General features: G+C 40.3%; 1 protein-coding gene across 20 annotated transcripts in view; it reads left to right on the forward strand.

Moving 5' to 3' along the window:
* The window catches only part of Lmo7 (LIM domain 7), a 195364-nt gene that overhangs the window by 148797 nt on the left and 19136 nt on the right, over positions 1 to 27431 (forward strand). For 13 of the 20 annotated variants that reach the window (XM_031363014.1, XM_031363015.1, XM_031363018.1 and 10 more), the window contains 9 exons: positions 7465 to 7582; positions 9522 to 9664; positions 11169 to 11835; positions 13460 to 13765; positions 21906 to 22020; positions 23181 to 23342; positions 24319 to 24506; positions 25438 to 25498; positions 27089 to 27145. In XM_031363014.1, the coding sequence (XP_031218874.1) occupies positions 7465 to 7582; positions 9522 to 9664; positions 11169 to 11835; positions 13460 to 13765; positions 21906 to 22020; positions 23181 to 23342; positions 24319 to 24506; positions 25438 to 25498; positions 27089 to 27145 (1817 nt within the window). The remainder of the gene's footprint in view (positions 1 to 7464; positions 7583 to 9521; positions 9665 to 11168; positions 11836 to 13459; positions 13766 to 21905; positions 22021 to 23180; positions 23343 to 24318; positions 24507 to 25437; positions 25499 to 27088; positions 27146 to 27431) is intronic. The other 7 variants (XM_031363020.1, XM_031363021.1, XM_031363023.1 and 4 more) reach the window with 2 other exon arrangements.

Here is a 27431-nt window from a genome sequence, read left to right on the forward strand (position 1 = left end):
CCTCCAACCCCTCCCCTTTTTTAAATTTAACGATTGAAAGTAACCAAAGCCTTGGGCTAAGAATATGTTCGTTTTGGTATTTAATTCCTACAGTACACTAAGCTTCTGGTTTCTAGTTGTTGAAGATCTCCCCCACAAATTAAGTCTTATGAAGCCTATGATAGAACATGATATTACTGCTTGCTTAATGGGGGAATTCATGTAGCTGGCAACATTCGCATACTCAGCTCATGAGCTTTATTAGTGGGGGTGCTTAATAGTTTTAGGAAATATTTTCAAGATTCTTGATTAGGGTAGAAATTTAATTGAAATGTAGCTACCTATAAAGAACGGACTAGACTTTTCAATTTGTAAAAAATAATCTTGATAGTTTCCAATATTATAAGAACTATATTTAAGTTATTTCTTAGGTTTGGTCTACTGTTATTTAATATTCAGTGGATTAACATGTCAATGTAATACAAAGCTGATTTTCTCACATTTTTTTCCGGTTCTAGACTATTTTAAACTGTTATTCATTCTCAATGCGATATTACCTGGGTCTCTGTAACTGAAATCAACTGGTAATCGTTTCTGAGGAAAAGAGACCAAGGACACCCTATATTTTAGTCAGCCTCAGGAGCTGAGTACTGTCCCCTTACCATGGTTTGTCTCATCTCTCTGAATCTCTAATTTTAATAGTATTTAATATTGTTAATAGCTTGGAAATTTTAGAAGCTACCAAGGTTGTCACAAAATTCCCTCTAAGAACTCTGTATATGGTAGGCAGTCATTGCTCTTTCCAGTGTGGCATTTGAGGGTAAGGAAGTTAGTCTTTGGCATAACACTTCAATATCTGTTCATCAGTTCATCGTAAGAAAGCTGTTTTAACTTGATTTAAAACCCCCTTGAAGCTTCAAGCATCCTGACTAACTTTCATGAGGAATTTTCATTTGAAATCACATTTGGCTTTGTAGAACAAACACATCTCTGAGACAGGTTTCCTAAAGGGGGTATAGTACCAAGAGTATAAATGCTTGGTGGTGTGTAAGCCCATGACCACCTCTGACTTGACTCGACCCAGGGCAAGCGTGGGTTCCGTGGTAGAACTCATGCCTAGCTTGCCGGTGGCTCTAGGTTCATTCCCCAGCGTTGTGCACCTACCCTTTCCACAGACACCCATAAAGAAAACATAAATATTCAACCTCAAAATGCTGAGGATCTTTTTCGGAAATGTGGCAGTCCTGAGCGTGGGCTTCCAGACGGCAATTCCAAATAGTCGGATTAGTTATCAGCATTACTTGAGAGGGCTATTTAAAAACTCCTCCTGTGGTGAAGTGCTAAGGTAACTCCACCAATACAGCAGGATAATCTGTTAATTGAGACTAATGAATAATGCATGACTTGTCAGATAATGGGCTTCATGTGTCTTAGAAAATTCAGCTCTGTTTAGAAGCAGTTGTAAGTTTACTTAATTTCCCCCATTTCCTCCTAATTTTTTTCAAGTTACCAGTGTTTTCCTTACATTGATTTCTTGTAGAGAGAATATAAATTAAAATTGAGTTACCTATAGGAGCTTAATGTGCACTGCATTTCACGTTTATGCTGGGTGAACGCTCTCCAACACAGTGCAGTGGAAAAGTGGGACTTTATACGAATGCTTTGTTTGTGCTACAGAGCAATTTGAAGAAGAATATGTAGGTTTTTTTTTTTTTTTTGAGTCCTTTGCCTATTAATCCCCAGCTTGCATTCTGTGCAGTTTTGGGCGCTTGTGCATGCTGTGTAAGTGTTTAACTAAGCTTTGGTTGGCATGCAATCTATTATGTTTATTAAGATGCTTTGTGACGGACTGTCAGTTCTCATGTGTGTGTCTTTGTGTTGCATGAATTTACATTTGTTTGGTTTTATGAAGTTTGGGATCTGGTCATATATGACAAAAGTGAGGTACAACAGTTTATAAAAATATGTATAAACAATCTTTCAATGTAATAACCACCAAATTGGCTATTAGTATCAGAAGAAAATAAATACCAATCACATGTGAATTGACAAGACTGCTAAGGCAGCTATGTTTTTCTGATAGAGCTTGGCCAAATGCCTTTGTAGGATTATCAAGTCATAAAAATCAGGGCATACGATCAAGGCAGGCAAAAGGGAGGGAGACAAGTTGACCTAGGTTATTTTCTGAGAATGTTCTTTTCCATGCCAGATGACATCTAGGTATATCTAGAAATACTTCTCATATTACAGCCAAGTGTGTATGCTATTTACACTTAGTGCTTTATAAATGTTCTACTATACTCAGGCTAGCCCTCTACAGGAAGTGATTTTCTAGCCAAAATGTGAATTGTGTTCATGTTTCCCAAATAAGTTGATACATCTAAAAATAAAAATTTCTTCTTACACTCTTTTATTCTACTTGATGTTAATTTCAAAGTGCCCTACCTAGGTTTGGGCACTGGTTATTCGTCACAAAATCCTATAGTATCTAATGAAAGTATATGTTCAGATAGATAAATTAGCATATTTATATTGATTTCAACACTAGAGATCTTTAACTTATTCTTTTTAAATTCTATTTGCTACCTAAGTCTGTGAGTAAATTTCCATTTAGGAAAAAGTCTCTGATATTGGCTCTTTGGACACTCTATCCTATGGACATCCATCTGTAAGTTTGCTGAAGTTGGATTTTAGGATGATATCCCTTATTTCCAGCAGAAAGTGCTAGAAGTATCACATGCAATCAGAGGAGTACAAGGAAATTATATCTTTGTGGTTTATAATGATTTACTCTTAAACTTGTTCCTGTCCTTCCCTAATACTATTTAATACTAAATGAAAAGGCAAGGTGCTCATTATACCTGGATTTGCAGGGGGCTGAATACAAATGAAGATGTAAATTAGAGCCTTCATATGGTTTGCAGAGATACAAACCACTGTAGCAAGTTCCTTGCGTGACTCACCTGTGCGTGGTCCAGGCTAGGCGTATCCTCTGCGATCTCCCCGCTGTTCTCTCCAGGGCTTATCTCAGTTCTGGGAGGCAGACGGGAAGGTATTATCTGCATTCCGTAGATGTGGAGAAAGAGACAGAGATTGCAACTTTCCCAAGCTTGGAGGCTCTCAGGCAGTAGAACCGGACTGGGGCTGTGCCTCAGGAGAAAACTCCCAGAGACTGCTTGGCAGCGAGCGCTGGTGCCACTCAAGGATCTCGGGAGACTCTGATGTCATGTGGCTAATGTTGATAATGAAAGACTTCACCATCTTTGTACTCCAGAAGCTCTAGATTTTATCTCTGTGGTCTGGGGCAAACCTTTCTAACTGAAGGAGTTTACAGGAGTTAGTATCTATGAGGTTCCATTCAGTCAGAATCAGACTTAATCAGAATGAGTACATAGCACTAGATTTTAAAAGACATGCGCCAGCGCAGCCTTACCTAGGTATCATAAATCAGTGGATGAGGAGCTGGAGAGGGAAACCGATATATGTTCAGTGGGTAGAAGCCTACCTGGCAGTTGGTCTGGAGCCCTCCCTTCTTGTCCTTTGCTGGAGCTCATGGAGACTCTATGCCCTGTGCTCTTGCTTTAATGGGGGTAACTTAATATACCCCAGGAACAAGCTGTGCTCACATCCCTGCCTATACGAAAACTCACCTACTCTAGCTCATGTTCAGCTCACTTTGTTCATGCTGTGTGCAATCTGGGCTGCTAGACCCAGCTCAGGGCTCAGGCCCTCGGGGGAGAGGCAGCCTTACCTTTAATGGGCACACCGTATGGGAAAACGCTTCCTGGCCCAAGATGAGGAGAATAAGGAACGAGTCCATGGAAGATTCTGGACTAGTACAGATGGTTCAACTTTCTTCCCACAGAAAGGTTACTAGAGTATCAAACTGTATTTTATTTTTGTTTTATAGTTTATACAGCTTCATGTGTTGCATATCCAACCCCCTCTCATGCCTTTATCTGGGAATTCCCTTCTTTCTTACTGAACTTTTTTGTTTTAATTCAAAAAGCCTCTTACCATGTAGGTATGACTTCAGTGAGTTTATATTTCTCAAAATTCACATAATTTAATTTGGTATGTAGTTATAGCTAGTGAGAAGTACTTTATACATGTATAGGTTCACATGTTTTTGTATAGTTATAGTCTATATGTGACTGATTCCCTACTAAATCTATATAGTGCTATAAAACTTGGAGAGCAGTTATGCTCTCCCACAGAGTCAATTTGGATTTTCTGTGCTTGATTATGCTCAGACTTATCTCATTCTTAGCGCAGAAACTGAGTGTATCTGCATGCATGGTACCGCGCTCATGTTTCTTTTCCAAGTAGCATATGGCTTGTGAGAGAGATGATCTAGGCATGCTTGTGCATACGATATTAGATGAAGCCAAGAATTAGTAAACATGAGAAATACTATAGCTAAAGTACTAGAGCAGGTGAGAGAAGGGCAGTCCAGTTTTCACATAGAGGAACCACAAAGACTGTATGCAAGTGGTAGAACACTACCTAGATCATCGACAGAGTGGTCTTTATGGAGTACGCACTATGGGCTGGGCTTTGTTTTAAGCCTAGTGATCTATTGGCAAACAGTCATAGGCAATGTCTGACAATCTTACAGCACTCAGCAGGTAATAGGGAAGTAAGAACATCTTAGATGCCAATAAATGCCCAAGGAAAAGAGGGCTGGGGTTGGGGTCAGCCCAGAGAGACAGACACTCGTAGGATGGGAGGAAGGAACACTGAATACCATTTTTAAGCAGATATCTGGAAAGTAAAAGAAGTCATAGATGGATGAAAAGGATTCTGGGCAGACTGAAGGACAAGGAGAGAAACAAGATGTGTGCGCATAAGCAAGACAGCCACTTGGCAGGAGAGTGAGGCAGAGTGTTAGAAATGAGTGTGGAGAGGCAGCAAGGGACCAGATTGTTTCAGACCCTAAGGGTCTGGAAGATTCTACTCAGAACTTTGATGGGAAGAAGCTCAAATGTAGCAATAGTTGGCTAAACTGCTTTGGCTCCTGGCGGGTCTCATGTGCACACCCTCCCAGGAGCTATCTGGATTCTTGAATGAAACACACACACACACACACACACACACACACACACACACACACAAGTTAATTTTTGACATGCTGTGACTAGCTCAAAGACTGGGCACTCCTAAGCCTTTTTCTAAACTCCTAAACCTTATTCTACTGCTCAAGGCACAATTGACAAAGTGGCCAGTAGCCATTTACCCGAATTCTTACATGGTTGGTTGGCTTTCTCTCCTGTAGCTCTTATGTCCCATTCTTCGCCCCTGAGTCATGGCGATTCCTCTTTCCCAGTTCCTAGCCTGCGCAAATCTAAAGGTCCCACTTCCATATACCTGCCCAGCCATTGGCTGTTGGCTCTTTATTGATCGATCAAAAACCAATTGGAGACAAGGACCTTCAGTGGTTTTTACAGGCAGATTCCCAATTTTGTCGGCCGGATTAATTCAAAGCATTGTAGCCACTCCTCAACACTCAAGTCTGAGGCTGAGTGTTCCATGACCTGACTGTGATCTAGAAACCTGCTCTGTTGAGCATGTTGAGCTGTGTGGTGGAAGCAGACAAATCTTTGGGATTCTCCAAGGGGGATGATGTGGCAGTGCTGATCAGTCTGATGATGGGGCAGAGGTTAGAAGTTGTTGGATCCTAGAAATAGCACAGGAATTATGAATGAAATAAGTGTTTTGAGAGTAAGAGAGGAACCTGGGTGACTTCAGGAATTTTGAGCCTAACAGAGGAAGGATGGAGTTGACCTTAACTGAGATGAGGAAAAGGGATGGTGAGCAGGTGACTGTGGAGAGAGCTTAGCCATGATTGTGAGTGGTATTTTGAAAGGCCAGAGAGGCACCAGCAAAGGACTTTTGAGTTGGAGGGAGCATTTGAGGGGAGCCTTCTCTGATGATAATGTAAGCCACTGGTTTGGAAATTCAGGGGAGAGTTGTGCTCGACCTAGACTGCTGGCAGTCTAAATGGAAAGAAAGCCGCATTAACAGAGAAGATAAGTAATTGAAAGTGAGGAGAAGGGAGGAACAAAAGTGAAAAGTGGTTCTTAGCTTTCAAATATGGATGGCAGGGGCACAGGTACCACCTTTAACCATCACCAAGGGAAAGCAGATTGGGATTGGCTGTGTCAGCAATAACAACGTGTGTTTGCTGAGGCCCTGATTATAAAAAAAATCCTTTCCAGATAGCATTTCAGCAGGTCCCTATTCAAGCATAAGCGCCTATTCACAAGTCATTGGAAATGAGTCAAAGAAGGTAGATCCCTGGCTGGAGCCTCCAGAGGCATTTGCATAGTCGTTACAACTGCATTCCTGAACCAGCTAAGACAGATTTTAAAAAAAGAAAATGTGATAGTAGATCTGGGGAGAATACAAAACTTAGGTGCCCAAGGATATACTAATATAAGAGAAAATATGGTTAATTACAATGTAATTAAGCTCAGAGTACAATAAAGAGGACTTCCACTAGCCCACCTTTAGAAACTCTCTGTCTCAGACTCTCACTGCTCTCAGGGCTGAGCTGGCCCCAGCTTTCCCAGGTGGCCTTTTCATCTGCTCAGTCTGCACAGGGGTAGCAGTCACCTCCACCTCAGCTGCTAACTCCTGTGAGCAGTCTCTAATGCTAGGGAGCAGCTTCATACTCCTTGAGAGTTCGATGTCTGTTAGAAAGATCTTTTTTTTTTTTTTTTTTTTTTTTTTTTTTTTTTTACAATGGTCTTTAATATATGTAGCAGTAATGAGGGGAAAGGTTTTGAAACCCTCCACTCTGGCTTTATTGCTTGATTGCACATATCCGTATACATGGGCTGCAAGTTAAGTTGTGAACTCTGCCTGGTCAAGGAGAGGGTCAGAGGTGGCTCTGATGGGTTGTGGGAACTATTCGTGGTCCTCTGTGAATGGGCCCAGCTGCACAGCGGCAGGCTAGTAGGTCTTGGAGACTGGTTGAGAACATTGTTTTGTGGTGTTGAACTTGAGGAGAAAATATCAGGTGGTCACTAAATTATTTAGTAAGGGCCTAGTAAAAAGAAAAAAGAAAAAACCCAGCCAAACTTTTACTAGGTTATCTTTGAGGCAATATAGACAAATTCAGACAGGTGATGTTAATGTCTGATATTCCCCCCCCACCCCCTGCCCCAAGATAATTTTACAGTTGACCCCTCTAAATACAAGCACCAGATTATTACTTTTAGAACGGTTCAAGATTATTTTGACTACTTTGTGGAGACAAACAAACAAAAGCATCTCACGTCTGAGTTGAACACCAGGCTCTTGTTTCCGTGCTTTGGAAAAATACCATTTATCGGTGTGGTGCTATTTCAAGGACACTATCACTGTAGCGTCTGGGCAGGGCAGTAGATATTTAGGTGGAATTTCTAAATATAAGCCCAGTCTTCATGTGAACCCTCAGGCCAGCCACGAGAACCTTTGTGACTGTGGGTGTTTCTGTGGCAGGAGCAAGTCTATGAGCGATGTCAGTGCAGAGGATGTTCAGAACCTGCGTCAGCTGCGCTACGAGGAGATGCAGAAAATAAAATCCCAGCTGAAAGAACAAGATCAGAAATGGCAGGATGTGAGTATTCTACCATGAGGGGCGGGCGGGCTGCGTGGCTTGCTTCTCTTAAAAGGAAGTCAGTGTACTTGAGAGACAGTTTTCCTTGCTATTCTAGCATCCGGCACTATAGAAAACGAGACCAAAACTACTGTCCTATGTTTTAAAGACCATTGTTAAAAATATAGAAGTGTGCTTATTTTCTAAGAGTCTGTGAGTTCTCAAAGAGTGAGCTGCTTACTTGGGGGAGTGGCTGAGTTGGGTATGACTGCTAATTATACCTCTGCTAGAAAAAGAGCATTGCTCAAGGTTGAGCTTGAAGAGGAACAGGATGTGTAGCTCCGATCTTGGCATTAGTGGGGAGAGTTCTCAAAGTTACTCGGAGACCAGGATGAAAGTTGCTGGAGACTCAGAGAGTACTATGTTGGTTGGAGTCAGGATCGAGTGTGATTCAAAATTAACCATTTCAACAGAGCCGGCGCATACAAGTGTTGATATGGATGTAGATCAAACTTTCATCTTAGATCTTAAAGAAGAAAGTGTGATCCTTTCAGTTGGATGAAGTAGTTATTCTAAGCTGTAGGAGTGTAAAGAACTCTGATTGATAATCATATTCCCAAGCCCAAGGAAAGTGGAGGACTGCTTCATAGTCAGAGAGTGGAGTAACGTCATGAGCAAAGCCACCAGAGAAAGTCAGTGCTAGTGTACAAAGGAACTCCTTTGCTACCCTCTAGGATCCTCGTATTCGAATGTTGGTTTAATGATCAGGAAACAGCACACAGGACTCAGGGGTGGCTCTGTCTTAGGGCGCTTGCCTCATATGTGTGCTGCTCCTAATGTTAATACCTGCAGAACCCAGCAAGGAACTCAGCATCACTTTGCCAACTCATGCAGTGACTTTTTGATAAAATAATTATCAAGGTGGGCGACATATTAGGGGAGGGAAGAGGAATATTTGGGTCACTCTGTTTCTTTTGGGGAAAGAGTTCATATTGGCTTCAGGTTGTAGAAAAGCACGAGAAGCCCTGGGTGCCCCCAAAGTTTAGTGGGCAAGCTTGCGTTCCAAGGCCTGGGTGTGGGGTAAGTTCTGGTTTGGTCTGAGGACTTGGGTATCCTTCCCTTTGGACTGGAATTTCTCTTGGAATCCTTAGTACGGTGTTTCTCTGATTTGGAAATGGAGAAATATTTGTTGCATTAGAAATGCCTCAATCCTGGAGTGTGCCAACTGGCTTACATAACTAGGGATACTTGAAAACCTGCATTAGGTACATTGTCCTGGCTGCTTTTGAACATGTTTCTGGAGATGTGGGAAGCAGTGTGGGCTTATGCCTACATGATGTTCCCTGTTGCTCACTCCCCAGTGGACTTTATTCTCTGAGCCTAATGGGTAGTCCAACATAACCTGTGATTCCACCTTCTGTAGGGAGAACTGATTTTTTTTTTTTCCTTTAGGACCCTACCACACAAAGCGTTGGTCTTTATGTATGGTCTGTCTTCTGTGTTGAGGGGAACCACATCTTTCTGTTTCTGGGGGATGAACTACTTGGAATACTCACTTGATCTAGACTGTTCCAGAGATGTTTCTGTCCCTCTTATCATGGTACACATGTGAACCAGGGGTTTGGAGTGCTATGAAATTGAATTTGAAATATTTCCTGGCCAATCAGATCTAGTACCTTAATTGCAAGCATTTAGCATTCTTTGAGAAATAGACATTGATGTGATACTTTCTAGGATAACAAAAGTGAGATCCATCTTATTAGGTCAGGTTTTTCTGGCAGACACATGAGATAAAGGCTTAGTAGAGAAACACTGGCTATAAAAAGCAAAATTGGGGCACCTTGGCACAAGTGGGAGTGAACAGTTTCAGCACTGTAATAGGATACTCCACATGCTCCTGCTGCAAGGAAAAGGGCGTGTAGAAATTCAGGTATGACCGGCTGATGGGATTTCTTGTCAGGACCTTGCAAAATGGAAAAATCGTCGGAAGAGCTACACTTCAGATCTGCAGAAGAAAAAGGAAGAGCGGGAAGAGATTGAAAAGCAGGCACTTGAGAAGTCTGACCGAAGCTCCAAGACATTTAGGGAAATGCTGCAGGACAGGTAAGGAGCTGAACACCCCTTGGATTCGGAGAGCCCAGTGTTAGGAATGTGGGCTTTGTATGTGGTGGGACGTGTGGTCACCAGTCTTAAACTGTAATCACATATGTACTGTAGCAGTCAGGGTTTTGAAGTATTAAAACAATATTGCTAAGTTAATGATCCGAGTTAACAAAAAGAAAATAATACCTAGTATTGGTGAACAGTATTCTCTGCTCTTCTATGGAAAGAGGAGGTATTCTCAGTATTTGAAAAAAAAAACACTGGAATTCTCTGTTAAAATTGAGTTTAAAGATGGGGTAGTCAAGTAAAATAAACCTTTAGCTTTAAATGAATTTTATGAACTCTTAACAATTCTTTGTTGAATTATAGTGGTAGAGGATAAGTTAGATTTTAAGGAAGTCTATGCTAGTGTGGATGTATGGGTTCATTTATTCTCTGCCCTGTAATAGCAGGATAAAAGTGAAATTTAAACTTCCGTGTGAGAACTTAACTGTGTGGACCTGGAGGAGTCTGCTAGATCAGAGAGAAAGCAAATATGCTTTAAAAATAATGTCACAAAGGAAATATGCTGGCAGGTGAAATTAAACAAAGCTCCTTTGTGTCTGAAATGCCAATGATGAAGAGCTTCATTCACTTCCGTACAGAGGTTAGCCCCGGGGGCAGGGGGAGGGACTCCCTCCTAACTGCAAGATGAAGCTGCTCCATCAGTTCTGTAAGGATGGATAATAACCTTGAATCTATTCTAACTGTCCATGGGGATTCTGTCAAGCTCCATGAACTGACCGGATCTCTATAAAACCCTTGAGTCTTTTGTACTATCATTTTTATCAATACATTATAAATTTTATGAAGCAAAACTTGGCAGACTCAGATTGGTCGCCAGCTACCTAAAGCATTTTGAAAGACATAATTTTTTTTTTATAGCTAAAAACCTGTGAATAATCAAGTGTTAAACTTGATTGTATTTATTATTAAAACCTTTTATGATTAAAAATACCCTCAAAGCTCCCAGGGACCAAACCACCAACCCAAGAGTACACATGGTGGGGCTAATTGCTCCAGCAGCATATGTATAGCAGAGGATGGCCTAGTCAGTCATTAATGGGAGGAGAGGCCCTTGGCCCTGTGAAGGTTCTATGCCCTAGTGTATGGAAATGCCAGGACCAGGAAGTGGGAGAGGGTGGGGTGGCGAGCAGGGGGAGGGGAGAGGGTTTGTTCTTGTTGTTTTTTGGTTTTTGGTTTTTTGGTTTTTTTTTGGAGGGGAAACTGGAAAAGGAGATATCATATGACATGTAAATAAAGAAAATATCTAATAAAAAGTACCTATTTGAGACCCTCCTTAATAAAAAGTCAGATCAGTTTCTTAGCTGACGCTTAAAAATTATGCATAATCACGTTAGTGTTGTACTGGCTTTTGTGTTCCCTTTACATTTTAGTCATTATCTTACCCCATCTGGGGTCAAATGCATATTTTTGTCATAATGGCACATTTCTCTTTGCCAAGGGAATCTCGAAGTTCTACAATTACATCTCGGAGAAGGCTCTATTCCTCTGATGACATCCTGGATGATGGAGTAGTGCTCCCTCCTACAGTGACTCTGTCAGAAACTAGTTACCAGAGTGAGAGGCTAGAAGACAAGGCAAGAGCTCATCCTGCTGAGATGCCCAAGGAGGATCCCACAGCATTTGCAAATAGAGAGGACAGTGTAGCAGCTGAGATTCAGCTTGCTTCTCATATTCATGAAGAGCAACGTCTGACCCCTTCGCCTTCTGCAGAACCGCACCAGGCCTCTTTACCTTCTGCAGAATCTCACCAGGCCCATTTGCCTTCTGCAGAACCGCACCAGGCCCGGTTGCCTTCCGCAGAACCGCACCAGGCCGTATTGCTGTCCGCAGAAGCGCACCAAGCCCCATTGCCTTCTGTAGAATCAAACCAGGGCCCATTGCTGTCCACAGAACCGCACCCGGCCTCTTTGCCTTCCGCATCGCAGCATCCATTCTCACTCTCTTCTCAGCAGTCATGGAGTACAAGAGGAGAGTCAACTCGGATTTCAGCTTCTCTCCCTAGAAGTTACCAGAGAACCGATACAGCCAGGTTAACATCTGTGGTCACAGCGAGACCTTTTGGCACATCATCAAGGGGAATCTCATCACTGCCCAGATCCTACACGGTAAAAACGCCCTAGGTTTATTTAATCCGTCCTCAGGCACAATGAGTTGGGGAGCTTGCACCGAAGCGGAGTTGGACACAGATATTGGATGTATTAAATGTAGATGATGTATGTAAATAACTTTCAGGACAGTTTAGATCTAGTAAAAATGGGTAATTAGATTTTAAAGAACAGATAAGGTACATTTTGAGGCAGAATAATTAATTTTTTCTTGTATTTTTGATTCTGAAGTATTGGGTTGAGCATTATAAAATTACCATCAGTCAGCTCTGTTTGACCTACAGTACTGAAGTTTTACATAGTTCTTGTTAAATGTTCTCAGAGTTATATAAGTAAGGTTTTACCCCATTCTTCTTCCTACCTTAGAACTTGATGATTGAGCATACTTTTTTTTTTAAATGTCCATTTGTATCTCTAATGGGATTTGGCATGTGTGGTACATGTTAGAATTATGTACCTGAAACACCGTGGTCTGAATATTTAAAGTTCATGGTTCTGTTGGTTCTGCCCATCTACACTTAAAGATTTATTTATTTATTTTATGTATACATGTACACTGTAGCTGTATAGATGGTTGTGAGCCACCATGTGGTTGCTGGGATTTGAACTCAGAACCTTTGGAAGAGCAGACAGTGCTTTTAACTGCTGAGCCATCTCTTTAGCCCCCATCTACACTTAAGATCTTAAAATCTTGACATACAGATGAGAAGAATTAGGGCTTAAGAAAAATTAGTGTTTGGGGTGCAGAAAGCCTGCCTAAATCAGACAGGAAATCCCTGACCAACCTACTAAGAAAAATATAGACCTATTTGATTAAATTTATATGGCAGGCACTATTAGCATAGGACAGTTTGAGTCACTGCTATTATTAAAAGGCATTGCAAATAAAGGGTTGACAACTCCAAGGCATTTCTATTATTTGATAAGAAATAAAGATAAACACTAGCAATGGATGTAGAAAAACAAGTTGGCCAATTCAATGCAAAGGAATTTAATGAAGCACAGAGAAGCATGTTTAACCTTGTGTTTAACATGAGGACAAGGTAAACAATTTTTTTTAACTCATTGGACTTACAAATATTTTAAATGTTTAAACTATTTGGCGTTGAGGAGGCTGAAATGCAGGCATCTGCTTTCTTTGTAAAAATGGCAGGTAGGTATCGCATTTCTAAAACCTTTGATCCAGTGAGCTTTTGGAGCATCTGGGCTATGAAATAGAAGCTCCATTTATGAAGGTGTGCTCCAGTTGGTTGCAGTGCTTTTGGGGAGTGATAGATAACTCGAAACAATTTAAGAACATCAAGTGGATAAATGATATCCACACTCTGGGATTTTTGACAACTCAAAGAGCTAGCTTTGAATTGTATCTTTTGACCTTCAGTGATGTGAACAAACAAAGCGAGTTTTAGAAATCCATACATAATAATGCTTTTATTAGAACAAGTTTTTCTGTGTGGGTGCATAATTGGTAGTGTGAAGGAACGCATTCCAAGCCTTTGACAATAGTTACCTTGCTGTGGCAAATATATGTCACTTTAGTGGCTTTAAAATATTAATAAGTCTGCTGAAAAACTGACCCTAAAGCTAGCAGAATATTGAGTTTAAAATGATGTGTCCTATTTAGATGGATGATGGCTGGAAATACAATGGAGATGTTGAAGTTGTCAAGAGAGAGCAACTCGATTTGGGCAGAGCCACTGGCCTGAAGCCTGACTCCAGCCATTTTATTTCGGGCTCATCCAGTGAGAAGGAGGAAGCCACAGGAGAAGATGTGGAGAGCTTGTCCTCTCCCACACTCCCTTCGTCATCTCTCTCCCACGACCAGGCAGCCTCTTCCAAAGCCATGTTCTCATCAATGTCTGGTCTGGATTCAGTGTCTGACTCTGCAGAAGGGAGAGGTTCACCACTGAGGGAAGTTTCCAGGTCCCTGGTAAGTTTAGGAGGGTTCTTAGCCATGTGGCTCAGATACTTCAAGAGTTCAGTCTGGAAACAGTCGTTTCAGCCTTTAGCTTTACAGTACAGCTTGCTATTCATACTACACAAAAATACAGTATGATCTATTTTTAACAGAGTGTGGGGCAGTTGGTCGTTTCAGCTCTTAGTTTGTAGATCCCAGACATGAGCTTCATGAGCTTTGTCTCTAGAGATTTGATAGACCAGTGTCTTGGAGGGTTTGCCTGAAGTTGTTATTACTCCACGTTTCTCCAGTTTCTGCTGCAGATCATTAATGCATGTGTGCATAAGCAAAGCCCTTCTCTGTAGAAATCAACCAGCTGCAAAGAGAAATTGTCCCTTTTAGAGGATGCTTGTCTCTAGGGACACAGCACTTTGATATATCGTAAATTTTTTGTGGCTTCTCATCCTAATTTGTACTTCAGAATGGCCGCATTTGCTGTTACTCCTGTCTCTTAGTGGGATCAAGGAAGCTTACTGAGCTTGACACCTGTGATTCTGAACATTTGGACTCCAAATAAGACATACCAGCAGATTACAAATGGATGGAATATTTGCAATTTTTCCTGTTTAAAAACCTAACAGATGGTTTTCAACAGAATTATTAGGTGATATATGTTTTCAGTCTACGCATAAAACCCACTAAAAGTCTTTGTTAGGCAAACAAAGCTTCTACAAAACACACACGTGCACACACACACACACACAACAAAACAAAACTTAACAACTTAAGCAACTTGCTAGCTGTATAAATCCCTTTACACGCTGATATTTTTAATCGTTGGCTTGGTCCCTAAATCCTTGTTAGTCTTACTGCAACTAACTTGTTTTCCAAGACAAAAGATAAAATGTCACCTGAATATGTGAATAAAATAGATTTATGTGAAATGCCCATAGCATATTTATTTAGGTTTATTAGATTTCTAATTGCATAAGAAAAATTAAAAAAAAAAATTCATCCTCCTTCCCTGCCTCCAGGCTATGACACTTACTTTGTATCTGAGAAATATGAGGGATACAAGGAAAAAACATCCTTGATGAATATATTGTTCAGAAATAATCAGTGCTAGTACTTACATAACTTTTTTGTTTTGTTTTTATTTGGTGATAGGAGTTTTCTGGTTCTTGTTGTTTAGCTATTTTTCCTGTACATATTTTCAAAGGAATTAGGAATTTATGTTCATCATTACAGTGGTTGAGAACGGTGCTTCCGTGTACTCCACTTGGGGACTGTAAGGTATCAGTAGGCGAATATAAAACCAGAGGCAAGGTGTCTCTTGTCCCTATGGATTTGTACATTGCTTTCCCACTTTGAAAGATCAAATGTAACGTAACAGCTTGACGAATGTGCTACCTGCTAGATGCTGGGCCCTCCTTCAAGGTGGCAGCTGGCAAACTGTACCCATGGATTAGGAAAAAAAAGGCCATGTGTAGTGTGTGCCTGGGTGTGTCCTCTGCTCTGGCAACTACAAAAGGCCCAGATGAAGCTGGCTTGCTCCAGGTTTCACCACAGTGGGTAGCTGGCTTGCTCCAGGTTTCACCATAGTGAGTTTATGCTGTCGTCATTAGATTTGAAGCTGTATTCTGCTGTGGAGGATTTGTCTGCATTTAACCATTGGAGCTAGTGGAGTTCTTGAGTAGTCTTGTATTTCCCATGATGGCTTGCTTGTCTCTATTTGGACTCTCCATTTCTGTGCTACCAGGAGAGTGTCTTATGGAACTGGCTGACTCCAGAATGGCTGAGCATGGGCACAGCTGATGAGTGCCATGGTAAGGGACCTTGTACATCACTCAGTCAAATTTATGCCCAAGCTCTCCCTGTAACTCTAGATATTCATAGGGAAGAAACAGAGAGTGGCTGAACACCTTGATGCTTTGATAGCTTTGGAAAAGCATGTGCTTCTGGTCTTTCTCTTCACTCCCCTGTGCTTTTGCTATTGAAGGCCTTATACTTGTGGCTCCAGGATCTCCCATCTAAGTACCCTGTTCAATCTCCATCACTACTATTCTAAACCAGAACCTTTTCCTGTCAATGCAAATGGTTAGAAGTAGCCTCAGGTGTGTCTGTTCTTTACCAAAGACTCAGTAATTTTACTGTTCTAAAATCTCCTGAAGCATTCTGCCCTTTGAATGAAGTTCAGGGAACTCTGCACAGTCCTGGTGCTCTTTGTGAATGAGTTCAGAGTCCCTTCATCATACTTCAGTTTGAACATGTTGAATGAGTGCGTGCCACAGGCTAGACAGGTCTTCACAGGGCGTTATGTGAGTAAACTCTTACCACAGCCCTGTGATGTCAGCACTATTACTTTTATTCTTACCCACAGAAAACTGAAAGCATAGATGGTCTCATATCTTTTCAATGTCATCCATGATACTAAATGTTGGAGTTGGGATCTGAACTCAAGAGTTTTATCTAAGATTGCCTACCTCTCACTACATAGAGTAGGCAAGAGAGGTGCCTAAGAAGCTAGGTTTGTTTGGGCACATCAGATACGTTAGTCATTATTCTTCTCTATTTGAAGATGTTTACTCTGCTTATCTCTGTTTAATGCCTTTCAAGTTCTTCAAAGCCAGGCCAACCCATTTCTTTCATGATCCCTGTATTTTATCTTCCTGGTTGGAATTGAACCAACCACACTTGAAAGTTAACTTCTTCCTTGTTGCAAATATCCTTGTCTTCCTCCTTCATAGATAGTCTTTGTACCTTTCAGTCAACATACAGTTGTCAGTTAATGCTGACTTGACCTACATCAGTGTGGGCTCGAGCTACATTCAAGGCCTTGGTTACTGGCCTCAAGTGTGATTCCGATTGGGGAGGCGATTTCAGATGCTTTTTGGTTCTTGAATGTGGAGACTCTTGGGTTGAAGGATGCTTTTAGGAATGCAAATTCTGTGAGGTTACCCAGAAGTATCTTAAGAATGCAAGTGAGGAGACAGAGGATGGGAAGCCATCTCAGAACTGTGCTTATAGGGTAGTTTGAGTAATAAAGCAGGGAAGATACAGCTAAGAAAAGATCTGAACTGGGTGCATTTACCTCTGTCCACTGGAGCTTCCTGTTCCTCCCCATGGCTGAGCTACAGGTTTCCTAGGTCAGTTTAGGTTGCCAGGGACCAAAGAAAAGAGAGAGTGATTTGACTTGGAGTCCTTCCCCACTCTTGAACTGCCTTGCTTTGCAGATGTGGCTTTTGAGGTTTCCCCTCTAAGCAGGTTTTACTTATAAGTTAATGTTTTCTATCCTTTCAGAGCCACCTGCTCTCAAACTCCACACCAATCCCCCTCCCAGAATCTCTGTCTGCCTCAGTCTTTGAGAACAATTCATAGAAGGAGAATAATAACAATAATACATTTGAAAGTAGGAAAATTTTTCCATGATTTTGATTCTATTTATGAACTGGATATGGCTCAGTTGTAGAGCATTTGCCCACTATGAGGTTCTAAGTTCAATTCCCCAGTGCTGACAAGGAATCCTTTTAAATATCGGAGTGTTTCTTACTATAGTAAATTCCACTTAACTATCTCAGCTACTTCTGACTCATTTTTAACATTGCTATGCTTTTCGAATTTATAACCAATAGAGATTGAAGTGTCTTCAAGCCCGTAGTAATAAAATTATCTCGAACTGGCCTCAATCTCTCAATTCTCACTTCCTAGCCTTCCAGGTATTGTGGTTCTAATCATCACTCTGGTGCCTGACAATGAAATCATTCTTCAAATGATTCTGTAGAGAGGTGGCATATACTTATTGAGATTCACCTGAACTGAACTTATTTCAAAATTGCAGAATTTGAATTCAACCAAGCTGGCACTAGGGAGCCTTTGGCAATGTAAAATTTGGGTGTGGTATAATCAGTATGTTCTATAAGTAGATTTCTGACAGCTGTGGGGAAGGGGGGCTGGAGATACAAGAGAAAAACAGGAGGTGACAAGAGGAGAGAGGGGCAATATGCCTCTGAACTCTGATGGGGACATACAGAAGGGTGAAGAAGGTGGGTTCGCTCAAGGTCAGTTAAAAGTGTGAGCAAGGCAGCAAAGGAGTAAATTTGGGGACAGAAGGGAAAGAAAGAAGAGAGAGGCATTACTAACTCTCACAGTGGTTGGGTAGTGACACATGTAACCAAGATATGAAAATCCGTAGGAAGTAGAACTTGTTTGGGTGGAAGACGTTTTAATTTTGAAACCATTGGACCAGGTAGTTTAAGACTGTTGTTGCACCACCTTCTGCTCTAGAGTAGTAAATTTACACAGGATGCACACAGATTTAGGTCTATCTTTGGTGAGGAGAGATGGCTCTAGTGTTAGAGTGGGGCCATGGCATGAAGGCCCCTTCCTTTTCTCATTCCAAGAAGAACTTGGCATGTACTAAGCAACCTGGCTGACAGAAATTTAAAGATTTTTTTCTTTTGCTATTCTGGACTGTGTCACCCAAATCTGATTTTAGTGTTGTTTTTTTTATCAAATGTGTAGGGTTTCCTAAGCCAAGACATTTGTCTAGGAATAGTTTTCTTAGTGCATAAGATTGACTCTGATTTTCACTCCCATTGGTAGTGACATGGAAATTATAATTCATCAACTCTAGGAGAAATAATTCATACTCTAGTGACATCAGGTCACTTTTGTCTATCCTTAGACAATTACAAGTCTCCTTCTGGCTTTCAGTCTGACAGTGAGTGGTGTGATCTCACTTTCAGTGGGGATTTCTGTTCAAATTGTAGCCTATCTGAGGGAAACTGCTTTTAGCTTAAATGTTGAATTGTTGATGGATAACTATTATTTTCTCTTTTCTGGACAACTGAAACTCCTTGGGTAATTAATTTCTTAGTCATCAAAACAATCTAGGTTTGCCTCAATAATTTACATGTTTGTTCCCTGTAGTTCAGTTGTCTTCTATAGCTCAGATCCTTTGTACCACACTCACATGCCTTACACTTTTGTAGATAAAGTTAAGATATTAGAGGTCCTGCCTGAAATCATTGTTAAATAATTCAGACATGACCAAATTGTAGCTATGTTTACATGTAAAAAGTCTTAGGCATAATCTAGTAGTACAGGAACCCAGTGTTCCACAGGAGTGTCCTAAGGAATTCTATAATGAAGAAGCGATACAACTGGGAGCCTGTGGCCTACAAGCCTTACCCTCAAATTGCCATCACCTACTTAAATATTGTGTTTGAGCATGTGTGTGTATACACACACATATTATGTGTTTTGTGAAGGATGCGGTGCACATAAGATTGTCATTTGACAGGGGAGCTTCAGCCATGAAAAACTTGACAACCATTGTCAGAGAGAGCAGGTACATTACATTCAATGTGATACATGAGGTGACTTGCATATTATCAGAGATTCCCCAGTAATTGTCCCTGCCTTGCTCTTTCTTTGTGCATTGTCCTGAGTAGGGGCATGGCAGTCTGGCTGCTGGTAGCCGTAGCCAAACCATGCTCCCTGTTAGAAGGTTCAGAGAGGTGGTTTTCTGTTTTCTTATTTAACATGTTGAGAAATCTCTAGCTCCGAATAGCCTTTTAGAGAGAATTCTTCTGACTTACTGTATTTGTATAGCTCTTCCCTCTATGGTTGGACCTCATTCTCCTTCATCCTTTATTTGGAAGAAAAGGACAATGTTCAATAGTAATCTCCTACAGAGCATTTTTTAAACATGTAGTTTGAGACTATTAAAACACCATCTCGTCTTTATTCTTCAACTAATAAAACTCCAGTTAGTGGTTAGACTGTGCAGCCCATCATTTGTCTCTCTGTCTTTGTCTAACAATAGACTCTGTACTGCCCTTGGCTTTAAGTCAGATCTTTGTGTGTGTGGTGAAGGTGATCATTTCTTTCCACTGGGTCCTCTCTAATTTAGGTGTGGGGTGATTCTTGCTAGGCAGTAGAACCAACCAATGCCTTTCTCTGTTCTATTCTCAGCCAAGCTTTGTTACCCTCAGATTGGCATTCAGCAGGCTCATTAGTAGTGCCTATCATGGTGACATTTGGATGCCTCTATTTAAGCTCTTTCTAAAGGCCTCCAGGTGGAAACTTCTATTAGCTACTTTTTAGTCTTGCTTTAGAAAGCCCTCATATCCACTTTTGAAGAGTTACAATTATTCTTAAGAGCAAGGATCAAGGGCTGGAGAGATGACTCAGTGGTTAAGAGCACTGACTGCTCTTCTGAAGGTCCCGATTTCAAATCCCAGCAACCACATGGTGACTCACAACCATCCATAATAAGATCTGACGCCCTCTTCTGGTGCGTCTGAAGAGAACTACAGTGTACTTACATAAAATAATGAAATGAAATCTTAAAAAAGAACAAGGATCAAGCCTCACTCATCTTTCTTTTCCCAAGTGCTAAGTGCCGTGTCTTCCAGAGTCTACACTCCGTAAGTGCATGTCGCACAGTGAACAACCAAGCTGTATTGCTCTGCTTCTGTGCGTTCATAAAGCTTAGCACCTGCTTTTATCTTTGCCTTCCTTTCATTTCTTGTAATTCCTACACATTATAGTTTTTCTCAGAGTACTGTCACTTGAATCTTAAGTTTACTTTATGGTTGGCAAACATAGGCAGAAAGCTTATAACTGCTTTGGTTAGTTTGGTTATAACTGCTTTAGGCCCTAGTTTGAGGGTGAGGGTAACTGCCAAATTAAAATGGAAGAATTGGCAATCTGTGATCTGGAAAGTAAAGTATCTTTGGGAGGATATTTTTTTTCAAATAGGTGCATCTAAGTGGTTTATGATTAGTTAATAAAGAACTAAAAGAGTAATCTGATAAACTCATTATTTATATGTTTTTATCCCAAATGAGGTGTATGTTAAGTAAGATGTTTAAATTTTTTAATTACATTTGTTTGTTTATTATTGTGTGTGTGTGTGTGTGTGTGTGTGTGTGTGTGTGTGTGTGTGTGTGTGTCTCACTCTCAGAGTACAACCTGAGGAGTTGGCCTCTCCTACCTTCTGAGGCCTGGCGACTGGACTCAGCTTGTTAGGTTTAGTTGTGTTTCTACTCGCTGAGCCATCTGCTGGTCAGTGAAAGATGATTTCACAATGGTAGCTTACAGTAAAACTGAACTTTGGTATAGAAAATTATTTATGAAAATCCTGGAGGCTGGAGAGAAGGCACAGCACTTCAGAGCACTGGGGCCTCTGGAAGAACTCATATAGTGGCTCATGACTGTCTGTAACTGCTGTCCCAGATGATTTAATAGCCACGTTTGGCCTCTGTGGACACTGCACACATGAAGTACATAAAGACAAAACACACATAAAATAAAAAAAATATCTTAAGAGTAAGGAGGAAGAGGAGAGGAGACATACACACATACACACACAGAGAAAATATGAATCTGAATATATCCTGGGCAGTTTAGGACTTGTTTTTATGTCGTATAGTAAGGAGGGTAGAAGTAGCCTGCTTCTCCCAAGACGCTCTTGTTCTTGGGCTCTGGTGGGTACCGATGATGCTCTCAAGGAGCCACATGATCTCTTACTCTCGGTGTCTTACTGTGTCGTTTCTCTCAGATGAGAGGACAGAGTTCTGTTTTCTATACCATGGGCACCAGCAATATCTTTGCCTCTGTATCCCCATGAACCAGTTGAGCCAGCAAATATACCCAGTTAGACAAACCTGGTCAAGTCCAGATGGATTACTCCGGCTGATAATTAATTACACATCTATGGGGGCTTCGCCTGCTTCAGCTACAAATGCTTAACATTGGAGGCAGATTATTTTTCAATATGCTGTCTGTTATTTTAAAAACAGGTAATGCAAGTTACTCTATTTTTTTTTTAGGTGATAAATAAGTGGTTTGTAAATTAGACTTGCTTGTATGGTGAACAACAGCCTCAACTTCACTAATGGCCAACCTATTTGTAGGATTATATTAAAAGGAAGGCAAATGTTGATGATAAATTTACCCTTACCTTATTTTAGTAGAAATAACTGCTTAGTGTTATACATATAAGTGAACATTTTTATCAAACCCAAGGAAGAAAGTAGGAAGCTGCTGTTTTATGATGAAGGGGCGAGGGTGCACCTTGGTGGAGCCTCCCATCTTTCGTGGATAGGTTTTCCTCTGTGTGGGTGCCAGGGACACCTGATACCAGCGTTTCATGTTTTACTTTCAGGATCAGTTCAGTGATATGAGAATCAGCATAAACCAGACGCCCGGGAACAAACATGCCTTTGGGTTTACAATAAAATGGGATGTTTCTGGGATCTTCGTAGCATCAGTCGAAAAAGGTAACTATTAACCTAACTCTAGACCTAACTATGTTGTGCGATCTTCTCTTCTGTGTATGTGGGAAGTGAGAAGCAACTCGATTTGGAACGTAGCAGGTACATGTGGGAAAGGTGCATTTCAGTGGAGGCAAGAGATGAAGTTTCTTTTCTGAGACAGATAGTTGAAGTTACAAATTACATATTGTTTATTTTCCCTTCCTAATTCATTTTAGTTTTGAGGAATCTCTATTTTGTAACCATAGAGAATTGTTTGTTTTTTTTTAAAGGGGCTCAATTTCTAGAAATGTTAACATGTAATACTTACCTGAAAATTTAGTTTAAATTTTCTGTGAATAATTGTGTTTTGTGGTAGATATATAAGGCTTATAAGTGGACCAATATGGGGATGGTTTATGTTGTTGTTTGCAATGTCTTAACCCAAATATGTCACACATGCTAGGTCCCCTGTCTTTGGTCACCTCCAGTGAAGAATGACGTTTTCTAAGCATTATTAATATTTATCTGTCACTTTTTATCCGTCCATGGTGCTTTGGAATTCTGCTGACTGATTACTTCTCCCACAGCCAGGGTTATGCCAAGGCAAACCCAGAAACTGCTCAGTATGCCCTCAAGGTTGAAAATTACAGTGATATCTGTCTATTTGAAGGGAAGTCCATCTTTACATATGTTTAATTATATAGAACTGTGTGCTGATTTGGTTCTTTAAAATATAAGATTGTTGTAATCATGGTGTTTAAGTGGTAGTTTTATGTGGTACTCTTTTTTTCTTGTTTTCTCCACCCCCAGAGTTCTAATTGATGATCAATTAAAGTGTATATTTCACATTTTTAATTTAAAAATAATTACATTTCTTGTCTTTGTTCCTTGGATAGTTAAATTTTTTTTTAATTGATTGAACTTACAATTTCTCCTTTCCATGTAAATGAAGATAGAGACTATGAAATAAATAATGCCCTTGGTACTTCATATGGTGCAGGGATTCAGATATTAGGTATATCTGATATATAATATATTACATATAAAAATACCAGTGCTGCTCCTCTACTGGAAATGAATAGAACTTACTGAGATGAAAAAGGCATTCTCTTTAGTTTAAGAAACAGCAGAGAGCAGACTGTACGGATTTCTCTTTATTCAACTATTCCCTTTATGTTGTTTAGGTAGCCCAGCAGAATTTTCTCAGCTGCAGGTAGATGATGAAATTCTCGCCATCAATAACACCAAGTTTTCATATAAGGATACAAAAAAGTGGGAGGAAGCTATGGCAAATGCTCAAGAATCTGGACACTTAGTGATGGATGTCCGGCGCTACGGACAGTCTGGTGAGCTCACGTCCCGCTGTGTCTGGCTTTCTAAACAGGGAAACCCAACTTGGGCAGATGGTTCTAACAGTTGGCTTCATTAATCCTCTCCCCCTCCCCATCTTATATAGTTTTATGTTTACAGTTGTCTTGTCATCATTGTTGGGAAAAATCACGAACAATGCCTCTGAATATTCTTTCTGAAAATGCTTCACTAGCGAATCTACTGAATTCTAGACCATTTGACTTATTTCCATAAGTGATCTAGCTGAATGCACGTCAGTGTATCTGTACCTGAGAGTCACAACTCTTCTTTCTACTTTAGCATCTACGTAAATTCATTATTGATCTTCAGGGGATCTTCATGATCACAAAGCTGAACATTAAAAATGGCACCGTGGGGTGGGCAGTGGTGGCTCACACCTTTAATCCTAGCACTGGGGAGGCAGAGGCAGGAGGATATGAGTCTGAGAGCAGCCTGGTCTACAGAGTGAGTTCCAAGTTAGCCTGTCTCAAAAACAAGAACAGCCAAAAAGAATGGCCATCCAATTTAGTGTTCTCTGCAATATTTTACTATACCACTGCCCTCAAGCTCCCAGGAGGACATGTTCCTACCTATTCTCATAGCATTTTAATCTGCTTTTTACACCAGTGTCATAGGTGATGGTTAGGTGGGAAGTGGCATTGAGTCTCTTAAGACATGCCAGTTTTTGCTCTTGGCATATAACATGTAGTCCTAATTTAAGAAAAGAATCAGCACATTTGCTAGTTTTCTTTTTACTAACTACCGTGATTTTTAACTTTTGTGTCTTGGGAAGGTGGTCTGCTGGTTAAAGCCCTGAAGTCTCTGTGTCCTTTACATGTAACTTGATTCATCTGTCGTCTGTCTGTCTGTCCATCTGTCTGTGTACATTTTATATCTGTGCATTCAGTAACTATATCCTTTCCACTTTACCGTCTACGTGTATTCATTACTTGATCTTCATGTGCCAATCAGACTGGGGCAGAGACCAACCTTCCCTGCCATTTATACGGCAGAAAACCCTCAATCTTACCAGTGTGGCTACCAAAATTATAGGTTCACCTGAAACAAAGTGGATCGATACAACTTCAGGAATTTACAACACAGACAAGTCTTCAAGTCTATCAGTAACAACTGATTTCTCTGAAAGCCTTCAGAGTCCTGTAAGTAGAACAGAGTAACCCTAGAGGCCATATGTGGGGGAAGCAATGGTTTGTGAAATAGTTTTGATACTATATAAAATAGATGTAGGGTATACTGAATATGTAGACTAAGTGTAGCTTTGAAAATACATTTTTATTAGCAGCCTATCATTACTAGATTATGTAATGATAATGAAATCCCATAATGATGTTCTTCTGGTGGTTCTCACCAATGTCATTGTCGCAAGCCTCTCTCAGATCTGTGTGAATGAGAGAGAGCAAATGTGGAAGATTACATGCTATAAATTATCTATGTGCTCTCTAGTCTACTGGCAAAGTGTGCACCGTGGAGCCTCACAAAGCATCTTGATTCTTATGGGGTGAATCTGATGGGTTGGACTATTTGTGTGACTGAGACATCATCAGTTTCATAAATTGATTCAAAAAGTATAACTCATGAAATTTCAAAATGTTAAAAGCAGTATTTTTATACAGTTTTTGAAAAAAAAGTTTCATTATTTCTAATCATAATTGTTAATTTTCAGTTGATAATTTAAACTTTGACCTGAATAAACTTATATAAGGAAGTATTAATACAGTTTTGAAGGATTTAAATGTTAAAGAATCATAAATGGCTGTTTTACTACCCATAAATATAAACCAAATGAATGACTGATTATTTTATCTATCATGCATCTTAGAATATTAATGACTGATTAAACTTATGGTCATCTTTGCCTCCAGCTAGTCATTAATCCTTTCACAAATATTGGAGAGTAATGAAAAACATTAAGATTTTACTACACACAAGCAATGAAGAATTAATCAATACCCTGAAAAACCCATCTTGTTTAAAGATATTTTTCCCTAATGAGAGATGTATTATTTAATTCTGAAGTCCAATTGGACAGAATGTTAATTAGCTTCTTTTTTTTTTTTTTACCCTTTCCAGTATACTGAATCCAAAGAAATCAATGGAACTCACGAGGAGAGCAACACCTTTGATTCAAAAGGTAAAGATCTTTAATTGCTTCTGTTGGTTCCACATGGTAAGCTGTAAGCTCAAGATCTGCCATAAAAATTAATATCTGTAAGTGAAGGAAAACTGGATGTACAGCAAGTTACAACAAAGATGAACATGTAGATGCAATTGCAGCCCGGTGAGAGGGAGTCACTTCCAGCATGGAATGGTTTGGGAGCTTTAAACAAGCTCAGCGGTTTGCTCGGAGCTCTGGCTATCTCTGGCTATCTGGTACCTAAGCCAAAGGAGAACAGGTTTTCCCAGGGCCAGGAGCTTCCTGGCTATGGAGTGTTGGCAGAAGGATCTTCATTAAATACAAAATGATGAGGCTCCCCTCCCCCCTTCCCTCCTCATTGTTGTAGAAAGGACAAACGTGCAAGGAGTGGATCCTGGCAGAGAATCACCAATGGCAACAATAGTTGAGAGAAGTCATACTTGTCTTGAAAAAGATGGCAGAGTGTCCAGGGTGATGTTAAGAGTTCTCACTCTCTGCTTTGACCATTCAGGAATAATCTAGCTACTGAAAATTGTGTGCTATTCTTTAGACACACCAGGAAGAGCCTTCAGGCCCATAAAGGCAACTAAGAGGCCAGAGGAAGCTACTGTGAGGCGGGGCCTCTTGTAGGACTGCGTTTGTTTTGGTGACTTTAGACATACTTGGGCAATTTGTTGATCCGTTGAACAAAGCTGATCAAAGTTTGTGACTCTTCCTTTTCTCAGTGCTTATTATCTCTGACCTTCATTTCTAATAATTAGAAGGTGGGATTGATTTTTCCTATATCCTTTATTTTTAAAATAAGTATTGCTTATGTCTCTTCATGATAGTAAAATCTAAGGAATCCCAGTTCTGTTCTGCCAGTGACCTGAATAGTAGAGACAATTGATACGACACCTACATGGTGACTGAGGGACCCTGTGCTACTTGAGGGTTTAGTTAAAAAAATCAACAACTATCTGGTGGTATGTCCACCTTTCTAGTTTGTCCCATGGCCTTGGGGACAGATCTGTGGGAGAAGTCAGATTATGTTTTCTTTTTCTTTCTGATTAACATGAATTAAGAAGGAAATAATACTTAAAGTAGCATAAGTTCTTAAATATCACAAAATATTTTAATCAGACACACCTTAATGTTTTCATTTGATTGTTCTTTACATTGTATTGCTTTTGTTGATTTCTTCTGTAGATGCTTTTAAATTTTTCCTTTATCATGTTGTGAAAATGCTTTGGTAGAGATAAGTTTAGGTTGATTAACCTAAACAAAAACTGCTGCTTTCCATTTCTCGGAGGCCTGGTGCTTCAAGATGGCTGTATGCCTTTCCTTGCTGTGAAAGTGCAATGCTACCTACTAAAAATAATTAATACAAGTATTTGTTCCTTTTATTAATTGGGATGCAGTGTAGACTATTCAAATATGTGTGTCTGCCTTGAAATAATCTCTTATCTGCAGTGCTTACCAAATTTTGTTATTTAAAAAATAATATTGCTAAGAATTGGAAAGGTATAGTAAGCGTCATATAATTTACAGGTGGTAAGAAATTAAAAAATAAATGACATGGTATTTATTTTCTTATTTTTCGACTAGCATCAGAATCCATATCTTTGAAAAATTTAAAAAGGCGATCACAATTTTTTGAACAAGGTAAACCTCCAAGCTAAACTCTTCCTGGGCTCTCATGATCTCATCTTTCACTCCAGCCCTCTGTGGTCTTTGCTTCCAGGCACCAATCTCTTTCCATCTTGCTGTTCTTGTGACCAAGCAACGTAACCCATTTCCCTTCTTTCCCCAGGATCGCCAGGCTTTTCTTACAGTTCATGGGTCTACCTCTGTGGTAATGGGCTTTGTGTGTCCTTTGTCTAGCTTTCTAGGTCTCCCTCCCTCTCTCTCTCTCTTTTAACCTTGTGAAAAAAATAAAGCAAAACAACCC

The sequence above is a fragment of the Mastomys coucha genome, unplaced genomic scaffold (assembly GCF_008632895.1).
Source record: "Mastomys coucha isolate ucsf_1 unplaced genomic scaffold, UCSF_Mcou_1 pScaffold9, whole genome shotgun sequence".
NCBI lineage: Eukaryota > Metazoa > Chordata > Mammalia > Rodentia > Muridae > Mastomys > Mastomys coucha.